General features: G+C 47.1%; 2 protein-coding genes across 2 annotated transcripts; both read left to right on the top strand.

Annotated features, from left to right (window-relative positions):
• The first annotated feature begins 1,409 nt into the window (after window positions 1-1,409).
• On the top strand, window positions 1,410-5,671 carry LOC109787187 (uncharacterized). Its single transcript, XM_040396722.3, is given in 6 exon segments — window positions 1,410-1,895; window positions 1,897-2,995; window positions 2,998-3,810; window positions 3,903-4,002; window positions 4,105-4,559; window positions 4,700-5,671. Coding segments are annotated over 3 exon segments (1,605 nt in total). The 5' UTR covers window positions 1,410-1,469; the 3' UTR covers window positions 3,078-3,810; window positions 3,903-4,002; window positions 4,105-4,559; window positions 4,700-5,671.
• A 9,223-nt stretch (window positions 5,672-14,894) lies between these two features.
• On the top strand, window positions 14,895-17,002 carry LOC141026402 (fructose-1,6-bisphosphatase, cytosolic-like). The gene is made up of 4 exons (XM_073502887.1): window positions 14,895-15,095; window positions 15,369-15,430; window positions 15,544-15,610; window positions 16,892-17,002. Exons 1-4 carry the CDS (start codon window positions 14,895-14,897, stop codon window positions 17,000-17,002), a joined length of 441 nt encoding a protein of 146 aa, XP_073358988.1.

Genomic DNA, 17,002 nt, shown 5'->3' with positions numbered 1-17,002 from the left:
GAGTTTGAGTGGATAATTTTGTGGTGCCGCCATCATAGTACATAGTAGTACAGATATATTATTCTTCGTGATGCTGGCTTCTTGTCACTTCGGCAGATCTGTGACATTTTACTCGATGAACTGTAAGTTAAGTCACTTCCCAACACCAAGTTGAGTCTTATTCTCTTTCCTGTTGAAGATCGTTTGGATTCTGCAGAAAAATAGTATGGAAACCAGCACATTCAGCTTGGTTTATCATATATTCTCCTGGGCCTTCCTCTTTTAGTCTGAATTTTCTGCAAAAAAAAAAAAGAATCATTCAGTGGAAGATTGCTCAGATTTGTTTCAGCACCTCTTTTAGGCTGTATGTCTGTCAGTTTTTAAAAAGATGTTTGGTATTTGGCTTCTGCGCCTTGCTCAAAAGATTGTTTGGTCTCGATGCTAGTGGCAGAAGATTGTTCAGACTCTCAAGAAAGCAAATAGTTCAGCTGTGAGTAAATACTCACAACTCACCGTATACAACATTGCATCGTGTCACAGTCACAACTCACCGTATGCAGCAAACTAATCTACAGTAGCTTGTAGTTTCGTATTTTGGTTACGCCAGCAAATCAAAGTGTTGGAATAATCTATCGTACATCATATATTGCCGTGTGAGAGATGCAACACAGCCATTCACATATCGGTATGCACATTGCTAGCTCCAACACGAGTGACTTGACCGCTAGAATTGCCGTGTGAGACACCCATCCTCAAATCGGTATGCACATGGACACGAGTGACTTGACTGCTAGCTGGAGCTGCCCATAACTCTCATGCATGCATACTCTCCGTCAGGCACGCATGGACAAAGGTGTGCTCCACTATTTAGTGAAATCGTTCATGCCGTGGTTTTGGTCTATGTATCCATCGAATGTTTGGAAGCTAGTACAACATTGCTGTGCCGTGTGAGATTTTTTTTTTTTGAACCGGGCTTTACCCCTTTCCGTTGCAAATGAACGAAAATACAACCAGTTCCAGAAACAACGCCAGGAGGAGGGAAAGAGGTAGAGCGAGTCCAAGCACTATCAGGAAACCCACTGCCATTTCTTCGGTCGCCGTCACGAACGCTGTGGGGCGAAAACCTGGTAACACACATGGTTCTGAAGTTCCCAAACTTATACATCGGCCAATCACAGACAGCATGATACCGCGCCAGAAGGAACCCTGTGCCGTGTGAGATATGCAACGCTGCCATCCACATATCAGTAAGCACATGCCTCCCATCCGAATGACTTGACCCTTAGCTGGAGCTGGCTGTAAGTCTCCTGCCTACTCTCCATCAAGCATGGCATGTTCTGCAGAATTCCATGGCCACGATTGTTCTCTTCTTTGACATGTACACTCCCTTAACATATCGACAGATGTGTGCTCGACTATTTAATGTGCTGCCAATACTTCTCAGAAGAATAAAAACCACAGCCAATTCCATCCAGCCTAGCTAGCTAGTCATGGAGATGGATCCACCACCCAAAATGCTTGCCTCTCTCACCATGACCATACTGATCATGATCATGATGGCCACCTCCGTCGCAATTGCGTCGTCGGATGCAGCGATGCTCGAAGGACAAGAAAGAGCACTCCTCGTCTGGAAAGATAGCCTCGACAACCAAAGCCAGCAGGCCCTGCGCTCCTGGGGAAACACGTCAGCACCCTGTAATTGGCGTGGCATCACCTGCGGTACCGATGTGCACCGACACCGGCCGGTGATCTACGGCATCTCTCTACGGGGGATGTGGCTGAGTGGGGTGCTGGAGTCCCTCAACTTCTCGGCCTTGAGGACTTTGACGCGCCTCGATCTCTCGTACAACAACCTCAATGGGAATATCCCTCCTGGCATTGGGGTCCTCGTGGAGCTCCAAGCTCTGCTTATGCAAAGGCAACCAGATAAGAGGCTCAATTCCGCAAGGTCTAGCAAACCTCACAAAATTGCGTTTTTTGATGCTTCATGATAATGAAGTCTCTGGTGAAATACCAAGGCAAATAGGCACTATGAGTAGTCTTGTGACCCTTAACTTGTCAAACAATCACTTAGTCGGTGACATCCATCCTGAAATAGGACACCTAAAGCACCTGGTTAGATTAGACTTGTCCATAAATAGTCTTTCCGGCTATGTCCCAAGCAAATTAGATGACTTGACAAAACTAACCACCTTATACCTTGATCATAACCAACTTTTTGGAAAAATTCCACAAGAATTAGGTTGCCTTGTGAACTTACAGGATTTGGCGCTTAGTGACAACACACTAACTGGTGCCATCCCATATAGCATAGGAAATTTGCCGAAACTCACAACCTTGTATCTTTACAATAACCAACTTTCTGGACACATCCCTCGAGAACTATGTCGCCTCGTGAACTTAAAGGATTTGGAGCTTAGCAACAATAGACTAACTGGTTCCATCCCAAATAGCATAGGAAATTTGACAAAACTTACAACCTTGTACTTTGACAGCAACCATATTTCTGGACACGTCCCTCCAGAACTAGGTTTCCTTGAGAATTTAGAGGACTTGGAGCTTAGAAACAACACACTAACTGGTTTCATCCCAAATAGCATAGGAAATTTGACAAAACTCACTATTTTATATCTTTACATGAACCAACTTTCTGGGCACATCTCTCGAGAAGTAGGTCGCCTTGAGAACTTAGAGTACTTGGATCTTGGCAACAACACACTAACAGATTCCATCCCAAATAGCATAGGAAATTTGACCAAACTCACAAATTTGTACCTTGATAATAACCAACTTTCTAGCCAAATTCCACGAGAACTAGGTTATTTAGCCAACTTAGACTACTTGAGGCTTAGCTACAACACACTGACAGGCTCCATCCCGAACAACCTAGGCAATCTCACAAAAATCACTAGCTTGTATCTTGACAATAATCAACTTTCCGGCCACATTCCCCGAGAATTAGGTTATTTGGCCAACTTAGATTCGTTGTCTCTTAGAAATAATTCACTAACAGGTCCCTCCCAAATAACCTTGGCAATCTTACAAAACTCACTACCTTGGACTTTGGCCAGAACCAACTTTCCGGGCCAATTCCATGAGGAATAGCTTGGTTGTTGAATATAGACTATAGAGTACTTTTAGAGCATAGTAACAACAGACTAAGAGATTTAATCACAAACAGCCTAGACTATCCTGTAGAATTATCTTTGTTGAGAAATTTCACAAGATGGCCCCGTCCTGCTGCTCCTCTCCTCTCCCTCACGGGCACGGGACCAAACCTCCTGCCGGACCCATCTCCTCCGCCTCCATGGTGCTGCTGCAAAAGCTCCTCCTCCTCACGGCGGCCGACGCCGACTCCTCCTCCGCGCTCGTCCTCACCGCCGCCACGGCCCACGCCCTCGCCGCCGGCGCCGGGTAACTCGACGCCAGCGTGCTCACCAGCGACTAGGCCGCCATCTTGGACTACTGACTGCGTGACCCCTTTCGCCTGCGCCACCGACGTCATTGCCATTGCCGCGCTCTCCTGCGAGGACGCGCGGCTGGGCCGTCCCCGAAGCGCCCGCCGCCTCCAAGGAGAGGGCCGACCTCAGGAGGCTCCTACAAGGGTCCTCCAACCGCGCGGCCACCGTCGTCCCTAAGGCGGTCTCGTTCTCCAAGGTGCCTGCCGTGGCCTTCCGATGCTCCGGTACTGAAGCTCCATCGGGAACAGGGATGCCAGCCCACTGGCCGTGCAGTTTGCTCCCTGCACTTGTCCTAAACTGGAGTCCCTGCAGAGAGCTACGGACAGCAGCATGCGAATTAGCGAGGAGGAGATTCCCTAAAGTTCCCAAGGTATGAATTATTGCATTGTGCACGGTGTTGTTACTTGTCTTGAGTAGATTTCAGAAGCATCTTTAACAAGTAGTGGCCACTCAATTTTGTAGTGCCTTTTTCAGAAGCATCCCTGAAGAGCGATTGCCCCCTGACGCTGCCGGTTTATGTCGACTGGAAAAAGCCAGCCGAGTCCAGCGCGATCATATTCCGGTGAGTTTTAATTTGGTCCTGTGACTTTGTAGTCTGTTGGGTGCACGCAAAAGGGAAGGGAAATGGAGCTCCCGTGGTATGACTAATTGTTTTCATTGGCAGGCGTGGGTATTCGAGTGAGAGCCAAAAAGGCCAGCTGTTGGTGGAGAAACTTGATTACCTGCAGTCCAAACTGTTGCAGAATATTTTCTTCAGCTTTTCCAAACCCTTGATGCACCAAGGAGGACACTTTGATGTGCTACTGGCTGCTCAAACGGGCGAGGCGACCCAGGAGGCCCTGTTGCCACTGGCCGTGCAACTTGTACTTATGGTAGGCGCACTCGACATTCAACCTCTCAGCGCCGCTCGGGCACTGCTCCTGTGCTACTGCTGCATAGTGATCATGCTACTGACGGAAAGGGCACTGCTTCTTCGCGTGGATTCTGCAGTGGTTACCCAAGCTATCGTTTGCTCCCAGTTGTCCTAAACTGGAGCCCCTACAGTACAGGGTGAAGTGAAGAAAGCTACGGAGAGCAATGAATGAATCAGCGAGGAAGAGATTGCCTAAAGTTCCCAAGGTATGAATTATTAATGAACCATTATATTACACACGGTGTTGTTTGTACTTATGTTGAGTAGATAGATTTCAGAAGCATCTTGAATTCAATTTTGTAGTACCTTTTTCCTGCTTGAATGTTTATCCTTACTCCTGCTATAGGGAACACGTGACTTTGGGGGAGATCATCAAATGGCCATAAGGCGGCATGCACTTTCAGTAATAACAGTTGTACTATTTGAGATGCACGGTGTTGCTGAAATTGATACACCTGCATTTGAGTTGAGAGAAACCCTTACGGGCAAATACGACCTTGCTGATCAGATCCAATTGTAAAGCTAGCATAGTTTTTTTTTTTCTTTTTTTGAAACCTGAAGGTGGCATCCAGAGAAAACTACTTTCAGAACAACCGATCATTTCTCTCGTTTTTAGATTACTTAATCGAGTTCAGCCTCCAACTTATTTCATTCATGTCTTCTGTACTGATGAGCGGTAATGAGAATAACCAAAGATATGACAAGGTTTTTCTGTACTGTTCAAATCCACCTGTCATGATGTATTCCGTTCCCGCTGCACTTACAGGCTTTGAATTTGGATGCTGTAAGAAACTTCGGATTAGGTAATTAGTTGCTTCCTTAGCATTGTTCGACCTCTACAAAGATCTCAGACAAGACCTGCCACTGCCTGTTCAGTATTCATTGCGAATCTTCAGGATATCTGTATATAGGAGGCTACATGATCTCTGTAGCTGTGATAACTATTTCGTGGTCTGTACTTAGTTAGCTGCATTTCTTGTGAGTTGTTGTAAGATAGGGGACCACACGTATACAACCGTATATCTATACAAATACAATACGGTTATACAACCGTATATCTATACAAATACAATACGGTTATACAACCATATATCTATACAAATACAATACGGTTATATATTCTAACAGTTGTGACACTTAACACATTGTGATGGTGTATAGGATGATATTCAGTCAACTGTTTTGAAAGGGGCTGTACTCGTAGTTTGATCTATATTAAAGTGTGTGCACTAATATTCTAAAATGATGTGTTTCTTTCCATTTGTTTATGTTTTTTCAGAGTGTGAACAACCTTCAACGGATAGTAGACAAGACTGAACTTGTTGTTTTTTCCTGCACAAAGATAACTGATAAATAAGGTGTTGCAGTACTTGTCTGTATCTGTATGCGGTGGCATCCCTGTCCATGAGATAGAATCGAGTGGAGTCACCGCGGCTTGATCTGTAAGTGTTGGTCCAGTATGTACCTAGTGTCCCTCCCCTCCCCGCCCCTAACCCTAACCGCGCCGCCAGCCGCCCCTCCCCGCTCCTCCCCCGCTTCGCCGCCGCCGGAGAGGACACCGGCGAAGCCCGCGTGGTCCCCGGGGAAGGTGGCGGCGGGGCGTCCTCGCCGTTCTCGCGCAGATCTCGCGGCAGCCGATGGCGCGCGGCGGTATTCCGCCGGGGGCTGGCGCCTGCTGCCCGTGAGGTGGCGTCCCTCACGGCGGCGGGGCTGCCCCTGAACGGCGCTTGGTGGTGGCCACGTGGCGGCGCGCGGGTGGGCCGAATCTGGGCTTCGGTCTGCGTCCTCGTCGTGGCAGCGCTTGCCGTTGCCCTCGGCCATGAGGCGTGGTCCGGGACGGGCCTAGCGCCGGTGGTGCTGGCCAGGACGCACGCTGGCAGCGCCCTACTTCATCTCGCGTCGCATCGTTGGCCAATGGTGGTGGTCATCTTCTTCGTCAAAGATGGCCGGCCAGAGGCTTGGTGATTGGATCTCGAGATCCATCATTTAGTCCCGGCTGCGAGTTGAGGAGACATTGTTGCCGGTGAAAACCGAGCCGTTGGCAGGCGATGGCGGCGTTCTACACGCCGTTACCTTGATGGAGGCATTGTCGTGTAACTACTGTCGACCCACTCGTGCTGCTCTGGGGGAAACCCTAGAATCTGGTGTTCCAGATCGAAAGATGGCGACACTGCGGTGTCGTTTCTCTCTTGGGAGCATCATTGGTGGAGCAGCGCTGGAAGTCAGAGGCAGGAGGTGGAGCGGCTTCGTCTTGCACGGAGCTTCGGTGGAGATGTCAAGTCATGCCTGCCCGACAGGTGCTACGCTTTGTCATGCCTGATCGGCAGGTGCTACGCACGACAGATCTTCCAAAGACTTCAAGCTGTGTCGGCTGGTGGTATTTGGCAGCATGGTGCTGAGGTGTATCAGTGGCGACCGCGACGTGCACAGCTGTTTGCGTGCAGGAAGGAGGTGTCGTTGGGCGCTGTGGTGGTGTCGATGATAGCTAGACCGACCAAGGTTGATGCATCAGTATAGTTCTAAAGATGGAGCGGTGACAGTTGGCGGCGGCGGCCTCTGAGAGCACGCCGGACCGGCGAGACCCATGCCCGGCAGGCGTCCTGGATGGGTCCTCAGGTCTTAGATGTTAGGTTTGGCTGCGATGTCTGTTTGGTATTAGGCCCAGGCTATCTGCGCTCCTTCATCAACTGGATAGGTGTAGCGACAGTTTGTTGCTTAGACGGCGGCTTTAATCTTATTGTGGTATTACTTTATAAGGTCTTGTGAGAATAATTAATAAAGTGGCCGTATGCATCGTCCAGATGCAGAGGCCGGGGTCATCCTTCTTTTAAAAAAAGTGTACCTAGTGTCCCTGATGCCTTCGATTCGCCGCCGTATGCGGCAAATATCGAATATCTACTATTACAGTCTACCGTGTATTTGATAGAGGATAGATAGCAGACTCCATTAGTGTAATGAGGGGCAGCATCTCCGTCTGTCCCCAAGAAGAGTCGACCCAACGCCTGAAACCTGAAGCTACAGACAAGTATTCAGAGTTGAGAAAACAGAGGAAAAGCAGAGGAAGCGGGCCAGAGGTATGTATATGTATCACGGCTCTCTGATAATTGCAGGCTGGAGCATTGAGTATTCAATCCAGGCCCTTGGCTCAAAAGACAGCATTATCTCCCGTCACAACTCAACTACATGAGAAGATGGCACACAGATAATAATAAATTCCAACTGTCTTAAATTCTTCCAATGCTATCTTATTGACGTCCCTAGTAGAACCGAGGTAAAATTTGGAAGGAGCTCCTCCGTCCGAAAATACTTGTCATCAAAATGGACAAAAAGAGATGTATCTAGAACTAAAATACATTTAGATACATCCTTTTTTATTTATTTTGATGACAACTATTTTCAGACGGAGGGAGTAATATTCTTGAGGTAAATAAATCTACTGAGGTGATATTCGGAAGCGCCAGTGGATATAGTGTCTTTATAGCTAGAGGAGAAGTATGGCAGTGTGCCTTGGGGGTGGAGAATCAAAGCTGGGAAATTTTGATTCTTGGGTTGATCTAGAAACGAGGAAAAAGCTAGTTGAGGTGTGGAGTTTACTGGAGATGTTAGAAATTTGATTGATGTTGGAGTAGTTGCTCCAGTTTGGCCTATAATGAACCTGTAACATACATTGTGGTGTCCAATTCTAACGGTGGATTGGAATAGTAGATATTTACCACGGAGCTACTAGCTACAGATCCAACACTCACATATCAAGCCGCGACGAGTGTCTCCACCCGCGCTCAGCCTCGGGGACTGGATGGCGCCGGCGCCGGCTCCGTATCCCGGCGACCTCCTTCATCGCCGCCGGCAGAAATATTTCCGGCATCTTTCTCCCACTCCTCTTCTGCTCCGGAGAGCCGTGGCCCAGCGCCACGTGAGCTCGCGCGAATCGCCACGTAGATCGGACGGCCACCAAAATTCGTCTGCGATTAGAATCGCCTTTTTTTTTCATTCGCAAAAAAAAATCGCTTTTTTTTCAAGTGACTGACGCGGCTCTAGTAAATATTGTTTTGCAGAGCCATCCGATTGGTGTATTGCTAACCGGTCGATGCACTCCCTCGTCCGCTATTTCGTCAATGCACGCCTACGAGAAATTCTGCATCTCGTGGCTCCATTCTGTGCCTCGCCGGTCGCACATGCTTGTCGGTCGCCGTCCTTGTTGTCGGTTGCCATCCTCGTTGCCGGTCACCGTACTCTCCTTCATTCGCCACCTACATTTGTCTCCACCCTCTCCGGCCGTTCTCGTTGCCGGTTGCCATTCTCGTCACTAGTCACCGCACTCACCGTCGTTCGCCACCTGCTTTTGTCCCCGACTCCACGGATGCAACAGTCAGGGGTGAGCCGGAGTGCTCGCCACCGCTAACGCCAGATGTCTCAGCTCGTTGGTGGCACCGCACCATTGCACCATCTCGCTCACCCGGTTCCAACAAATTCGACCATCGGTTTCAGCAAAATAAATGTTTGGCTGCTAAGCCATCACAGCTCGCCACACTACCGGTTGCAGCTTGGCGTGATGCCGATTTGTAGCATTTTTGCGATGCTGCTTAAATGCTGCTTGTAGCACAAAAACAGGACAAGACTATGCAATGTAGCACAACGCAACGCTGGTTGCAGTCGGATGGGATGCCGGTTGTAGCATGTAGCAGAAAACCGCGACGTTGGGTGTTGCTCATAGCAGCACCGCCGTCCTCACAGCCCATGGTCACCACACTCGCCGTCCATGATCGCAGTTCTCCTGGGCACCGGTTGCAGCTCCTGCCATCCAGGTTCTAGCTTTCGTCGCCACCGGTTGCAGCATGCTACGCTGCCAACGCCGTAGCTCGCCATCCATGCTGACCAGCGAGGATGCAACACATGGTCCTGCCATTCCGACGAAGATTATCTCCCCAACCGCATCAGGCATGGGGTGCGTCCGTGTGCAAGCAATGGCGTCACCAGGTGGGCGCGCCCATGGCCTGGCACCGGAGGTAGGGCCATGGCAGCCGTGGAGGAGCTTGTGTTCGCCATGTAATAATAAGGGAAAATTGAGTACCAGAGAGAAAAAATAAAGGGGATGAGGAAAAATGAGCGGCTGACGTCATATGGAAATAGACAAGGAAGAGAGGGAAGGCATGTGGACCTGCGTGAGATGCACCGCACGGTCAGTTGGATCAAAATTGATCCCATGAGCAGGACGCGGCCGGCGGAAGTTTCGGCCAGCTGGTCGTATTGAAGCGTTTATGTATGTCCCTCGGTCCGAAAATACTTGTATCAAAATCTTTCCCTAATAATGAAGCACGTAGGGTTTTTCCCGTCCGTCGTGTCAATTTGCAAAAAAGCCCCTGCATTTTTATGAAATCAACCCGCAGTTCAGATTTAAATCACACTGAACCGTTATTTTATAGTTTTTTTTAAAAAAACCTGACTTTTTAGGTATTCCATCCGCGGATCATATTTAAGTCAAACAATTTTCTAAACCATCCATATCTTTTAAACCGTAACTCTGATTTAAACATGTTATATATGAAATTTGATTAAAAAAATATGTAGAATATGAATATAAGATTATTTAAACCTGTTAAGTATTTATAAATATTATTTTGGAAGATATTTAATTCAAACAAATGGTTTTCTAAATTATACGTATCTTTTAAACCGTAACTCCGATTTTAATATGTTATATATGAAATTTGATTAGAAAAATGTGTGAAATTTGTATATGATGTTAATTTTATCTGTGAAATATTTTTTAAATATTGTTTTGGAAGCAAACTTATAACTATAGGGCATGATCCATTTCTCTTTCATACAGGCGGTGATCCAGATTGCAAATAAACACCCACTATAATCATATAGGAAAAAGAAAACATCAAAAACTACACATGCATACCTCTGAATACTTCGCAGGGGAAAACAACAGATTTCTCATCGCGAGTGAGAGAGAAAGCGAGAGAGAGGGAGAGAGAGACGTCTTAGGATTAACCACATTCTAATAAGTTTTGGTTTGTGAAAAGAAGGATAAGCGGTAACACAAATATGGTGCGTCGCTAAAATAAAGGAGATGAACCTATTGTGGTCTTGAGTGATGGTTGTTCGATTAAGAGTGTGTGTTGTGTTTTTTCTTCGGTTGCCGCACGGGTTCTTTTCGTAGTATTATAAATAATAAAGCATGTACGGTTGCCGGTCGTACGTCGTCGCAGCAATTTTACAAAAAAGTTTCTCTATTTCTGAAATTCAACCCGCTGTCCTATTTTAAAATGGCTAATCCGAAAAAACGATTCATTCTTACAAAAAAGGACCCTGCAGTTTTATTATTCGACCAGGTCGCAGGACAGGCAAGAGGCGGCACTTGGTTGGTGGTCTGGGCGGCGGATCCGGCGGTGGGGCGGATGGATCGGGGCGGAGGAGCACGAGGCAGACGGAGAGGTGGCGGCCCGAAGGCAAGGCGAGCTCCAAGGCAGCCCATGCGGCGGATGAATGGGTGCTCCTCTCGGTCGTCCTCCTCCCGACCGCAGGACAGGCAAGAGGTGACTCTTGATTGGTGGTCTGGGCGGCGGACACGGCTGCTCCGGCGTGGATCCGGCGGCGGGGCGGACGGATCGAGGCGGAGGAGGTCGAGGCCGACGGAGAGGTGGTGGGCCGAAGGCGGCGGGGATGGTTCCATGGCGACTTCCTTCCCCATAGAAAACAAAGATTATTGACAGAGAGAAGAAAAAGGAAAAAGCTGAGAGAGAGAGGACAGAGGGGCGGCGGCAGCTGCTGGGATGGCCTGCTCGTGGCATAGCTAGAGCTCCTCTTCAGACGCGGTCGGAGGCAGGAAGGCCGAGCTGCTGGAGTGGGAACGCGCGGTCGTACAAGCAGAGGAAGAAACGGAATAAACTCAATGGGAGGCTATGAAGGAACAACTAAGGATATCCGATGAGCACACAATCGGCAGTGGTTGCTTGAGGCATCAACAACCAGAGGAAGGGAACAGAAGGAAGAAGCAAAATCCAATCAGCAGCAGGAGGACGACGACCCCTTGAGGAATAGAAAATGCGTCAATACAGTATGATTTGGGCCATTAGATTCGCTGATGACAGAACCACAAGATAACTTCCATCCCCACACGCACAGCGTCTCCAGCAACCAAAATAGCACTCACCGCGTCGCGTGAGTAACTCCGGAGAGCCGCAGGTAGTCGGCTTGGAGCACCAGCTACACTCCTCAAGCTGTAGCAACCAATGTTTCTGGTCACCTTACAAAAAAAGGCCGGGGCTGTTGTGTCGCCCAGCCTTTCGAGCAGCTCGTGCTGGCTAGCAGCAGTGAGCCCCTGCCTTGCAAAACCCGCAACTTGCACAGGCAAGCACGACAGTGCCTACTCCGGCAGCATCGGAGTGCCCGGTCGACGAAAGCTTTGCAGCATGACCCGGCCGTGCATCGTCTCCAGCGTCTCCCGTGGACACACTTGCGTTGGCGAATGAAGATGAGGAAAATGAGAGGGGAACGATGGGAATAGAGGAAGAGGAAGAAACTGGACGAGAGGTCTAGAGGATAAGATTTCAGCGGTGGGGAACGAGGAATTAAACATTTTATACGTTGGTGGCTTACAAAAGGAACGGAATATAATCTTGCAAACCAAAAACAACCATCATTTCCTAAAAAACATACTAAACCTGTTTGCTTTTGAATATTAACAAACAAATTTTATATAAACAATCCCACTTCAATGCACCACAATTCTTTCGTTCGGTGACAGTGCAATGCCGAAGAAGACGCCGTCAAAGACATTGATGTGGCTTCATCAATTTTTTCTTCCAATGCGACGCATGGCGCATTAAATTGTAGCATACAAAGGCTAAAAAGAATCTTCTTTTGAAAAACACAATACAAACATAGGCACTCGCAAACATACATACACACTCACCCTAGAGAGACTCAACCGACGGGTCTTCAGATTGATGAAGTCACCACAAACATCTCGGTATCGATGCAAATGAGTTCGACCCTCTGTATATCCCACTAAGTTGCACGAGGCGAAAACGAAGGACATCCCTACAACGTTCTCAACTCCATGCTTCAGGGTGCGGACACCATCAATCTTTTTTTCATAACGCGGGCACCGTGTGTGTGTGTGTGTGTGTGTGTAAGATGAAGAGTGTTTCAATTTGTTTTCCCTTTCAAAAAAATCCACATTTTTAATACGTTCACGCTTTTTAAAAGATTATCAAAATTCCCCCAAAAAATGTCCCTCTTCAAAACATTTAAAATTGTTCACAAAATTAACAAATATTAATAATTATTAAAAATCACGTGTTAAAAATGTTTGTCTTGAAAACATGTTTTGTTCTAATAAAAAATAAAAAATTTATAAATTGTTCAAATTTTCAAAAAATAAAACCGATTGACAGACTATTTCACGCACCACTACTCTTTCATCAGATGAAAGACATTAAGGTGGCTTTTTCACGTCCACACTTCATGCTTCAAAAAGCAATAATAGTGTCATCTTATTATCTATGTTAATCGGAACTACATATATGAAATGCCATGTAATGGCACATCTTTGATTTTTTTCCGCCCGTTGCAAGGCACGGGCATTTGTACTAGTGGATAAAAGGGGGCGTGTCTAGACGTACTTTAGTTCTAGATACATCTCTTTTCATCCATTTTGATGACAAGTATTTTCAGACGGAGGGAGTATATGGGAAAAAAAGAAAAAAAAGTGCAAACCTGACTAAACCGCCATGTTCATGGGAAAGCGTATTTCTGTGCTGGAAACATAATCTAGCAATCACGGCATGTTCCGGTAGCAAACGCATATTCCCCTCTCTTCTCTCCCAACCTCGAAGCTCGAACCGTCGCTCTTGGCATCGCCTCCAATGGCACCTCGCTGCTCTCATCTACCGCGAGACCCAGGCCCTCCGAAGGCGCCAAGTTCACACCCCCTTGTCTTAGGTTGCGCCGTGCAGAGGTACGTAGTTTGTACAGTGGGAACTAACTGCTGCTGTCCGAGGCCCTGGTTAAAACCTGGCTTACCGTTGAAGCAAAACAAGCAGTCGTGTGTATTGGTGTGCTTCAAGTGGATGCCAAACTTGATTCACATCAAAGATTTCCTCTTATTCTACGGGCGCCGATACTCAGATCAATCTACCTTTTAGCAATAGTAATCTCCAGAAATTTATAAGTACATCTTTAGCAAAAGTTGTTTACTTGTGTGTATAAATATGATCTCTCATTTCATGTAATCATTTCTTCTTAAAACACTAGGAGTCAGCGATGCAAAGCATTTAGCCACTATTTTGCTGTGCATAACTTGTTTTCTTTCTACAAATGCGTTTATATTAGATAAACAACCTTGTGATTGCTATTTAGGATTGGCTCGTAAAACAACTTCAGAAAACTATGGAGGAAAAAGACGTCCAGGACACTATTTCTGTCGGAAGGTTGCATATGAAAACTGTGTGGGTGCCACTTTCAGCAGCATCGCTCGAATTGGAGAGGGAGGCTGCTTGTCTCTCCGTCGCCATCTTTAGCACAACACCCTTATCCAGGTCACGGTTGCAAACCATACTACAACCCCAACCTTTTTGACATATTACGTGATTTCTGCTCTCCAGTTGTCATGTCAGACAAGGCAAGTGGGTGTTCTTGAAAGGTTCTCTTAGCTGTTTAGATGGACAGTTACCAACCGCTCCATCGGTAAAGAAATATAAGAGTGTTTAGATCACTACTTTGGTGATCTAAACGCTCTTATCTCTACTATTAAAGGAGAATCGAACGTTGTGATGGTTCGACCTCCCTCCTATCGCTAGCTATCGATACATCCTCCCACCCACGTCGCCCCCATCTAATTGTGACCGGTTAATCAATCCCAGCTCGAAACAAGAACGAAAACTGTCGTCACACACGTCGCACGTCCCAACCCCTCGCCCCCGATCTCGTCGCCGCCCCTTGTGCTCGCCTCTGCGGAACCCACACATGATCCTCTGCGGGTGCCGTAAGGGTCTAGAGGATTGGATGCCTCCCATCCCGTGCCTTCCGCTTGCCGTGGAAGAGAGAGAGAGAGAGAGAGAGAGAGAGGGAGATACGGGAGAGGCAGGAGCGCAGCGGCGGTTCTGGGCTTCTGGCCGATCTCGTGCTTTCCCCTCGCTCCCGATCCATTCTCCTCGACTGGTGCCATCGCAATCGTCCCGTTGCCTCGACTCCTCCAATCACTCTCCTCAAACAGTTGGGTGGGTTGAATCTGCGGCACCGGAGTAGTCATGCAGCGCGTGGCCGGAGACGAAGGAGAGGCGAATGGAATAGGTGTCAAATAGGTGGATCGCCGGTTCCAACGCAGTGTGAACACGGTGGAGACGTACACGAGGCGGGAACGCACGCGGGTCCTTGTGGGAGCAGCGGCGTCGGAGGCGAGATCTCCCTCTTGAGCCGCCGTGGGAGGCGGAGGCGGCGGGATGGGAACAGGGACGCAGGCAACAAAACTCTCTATCCGGGCTAAGTAAACGGCGAGGGAGAGGATCGTCCACGGTCGAAGTAACGAGATGGATCATGCGGCGGACGCTTTCCGGACGGACCTGATGACCATCACGCGATACCTGCTGAAGGAGCAGAGCAGGCACCTGGAGTCGCGCGGCGACTTCACCATCCTCCTCTCCCACATCGTCCTCGGCTGCAAGTTCGTCACACTCAACAAGGCCGGCCAAGCCAAGCTCATCGGCCTCTCAGTTCAGAGCAACGTCCAGGCAAGCGCTTGTTTCCTCTCTTCATCAAAGTTGTTCTTCCGTGAGAATGGTGCTATGATGATGATTGCCTGTTTTCTTTGCCGTGGGTTCTTCAGGTGGAGGAGCAGAAAGAAGTTGGACGTGATCTGCCAACGAGGTGTTGGTCAATGCCCTTGTCAGCAGTGGCCGCACCGTATGACTCTTCTCTCATCTCGGTTCTTTTAATTTTTGAACAAGATCGTTGCTTCTATTCTGTTTTGTGACACTGCTCTGCGAACGGCGTCATATATGCAGTGCGTTCTTGTGTCCGAGGAGGACGAGGAGGCTTCATACTTGGACCGAAAGCTCCGTGGGAAGTGTGTAAAAAACCTCCAGTCCATATGCTCTGCTCACAAACTTGATATGGTCGAGCAATTTTACTTCTGCTGTTTCTGATGAAGTGTATGTGTGGCTCTTCATTTCCCATCAGGTACTGTGTCTGTTTTGATCCCCTGGATGGCTCCTCCAATATCAACTCCGGCATGCCCATCGGAATGGTATGCGCACAAGTAATTTCACCGCTTAAAAGGTTCAACGGAACACACAATTAATAAGAAGTTGGAGTCACTATCTGACTTGATTTGATTGTCGGGCACATGGATAAAACATGATAGTCACATCACGAGAGGCAATTTCAAAAGGAGCATGAACCGCTGCATGCCAGGGCAGTGAGTGTGTATTCCTAATGGGTGTTGGTGTGATTGTTGTGTTATTCTGAATTTAGGCATATGACTGTGTGTCTTGTGTCTGATTCAGTCCGTCATTGAATAATCAGATGACAATGGAGGTGCTCGACTCAAGGCAGAGGTACTCAAATTTGATCACTTTTTTGTAGAATCATGGTGCTAATTAAATAATATCTTGACTGATTTTGAATCTTTGCCAATAGTTCAACATCTTTTTTTATCACAAGGTCTAAAAGGTATCATTTAAAATGTGCAGATGATCATTAGGTGTCAAACCCACGTCCTGTTTATCATTTTCTAGATGAACTGCGTTATAGAAAGTGGAAAATTGTTGCTTGTTATGTTGATATGCAAACTACCAAATTGGGAAATTTTCGATGATGATGAAACTACATTGTAAAAAAGTGAATCATATTAGGAATGTCTCCCAACCCTCAAATTGTTGCTTGTTATATTGATCTGCAGACTACCAAATTGAAAAAAAAAATCAATCATGATATGATTCTGAGAATTGATGCATGGTTGCAGATGGCTACCAAACTATAAAATTATCAACCTTGAGAAAATATAGATGTATTTTGTACATGCAGGTTTGATGCATGATTTCAGCTGCATGTAGGTTTCGGTTTGTGTCCAAGACAAGTATATGTATACCAATAATGATTACTTTCTTTTTCAAATGGTTCCTGCTGCGGGCATGACAAGTGCGTGTGTATAAATTAGTATCATGTTGCCTGCACATTGAATTTATAACTCTTTTTTCTAAATAATGTGTCATATTTTCATTCCTGTCAAAATGACCATTACTATTTGCTTTCTAGACATCTTGTATGTTGATTATGCTGATAATAATTTTATTTTTCTTAGGATTTCATTATGCTCTCGAAGGGTACATTAAGAGCATGTAAACTTCGATGATAATGAAAGTGCCACATAGACTAATTTATTCTGGTAGTGTACTGCCTTTTATGCATTCATCAGAGCTATTCCACAATTTTGCCCCCACTTATACCTTTTTACACTTTTATATGTGTAGCTTCTTTTAATTTTCTAAGACATTGATTTTTGCCTTTTAAGTCTTCATGTGTGCAGAATTACTTCTGCGGTGCGCCGGCATCTGGTGAGCTTGACGGGTACTTCCTGAAGGTTGATGTCCGCTCATGTTGCGTCACTAATCAAGGCCCCATTTGCGTGGGAAGCTGA

The sequence above is a fragment of the Aegilops tauschii genome, chromosome 7 (assembly GCF_002575655.3).
Source record: "Aegilops tauschii subsp. strangulata cultivar AL8/78 chromosome 7, Aet v6.0, whole genome shotgun sequence".
NCBI classification, from domain to species: Eukaryota; Viridiplantae; Streptophyta; class Magnoliopsida; order Poales; family Poaceae; genus Aegilops; species Aegilops tauschii.
This window is presented reverse-complemented; position numbering and strand designations above follow the sequence as displayed.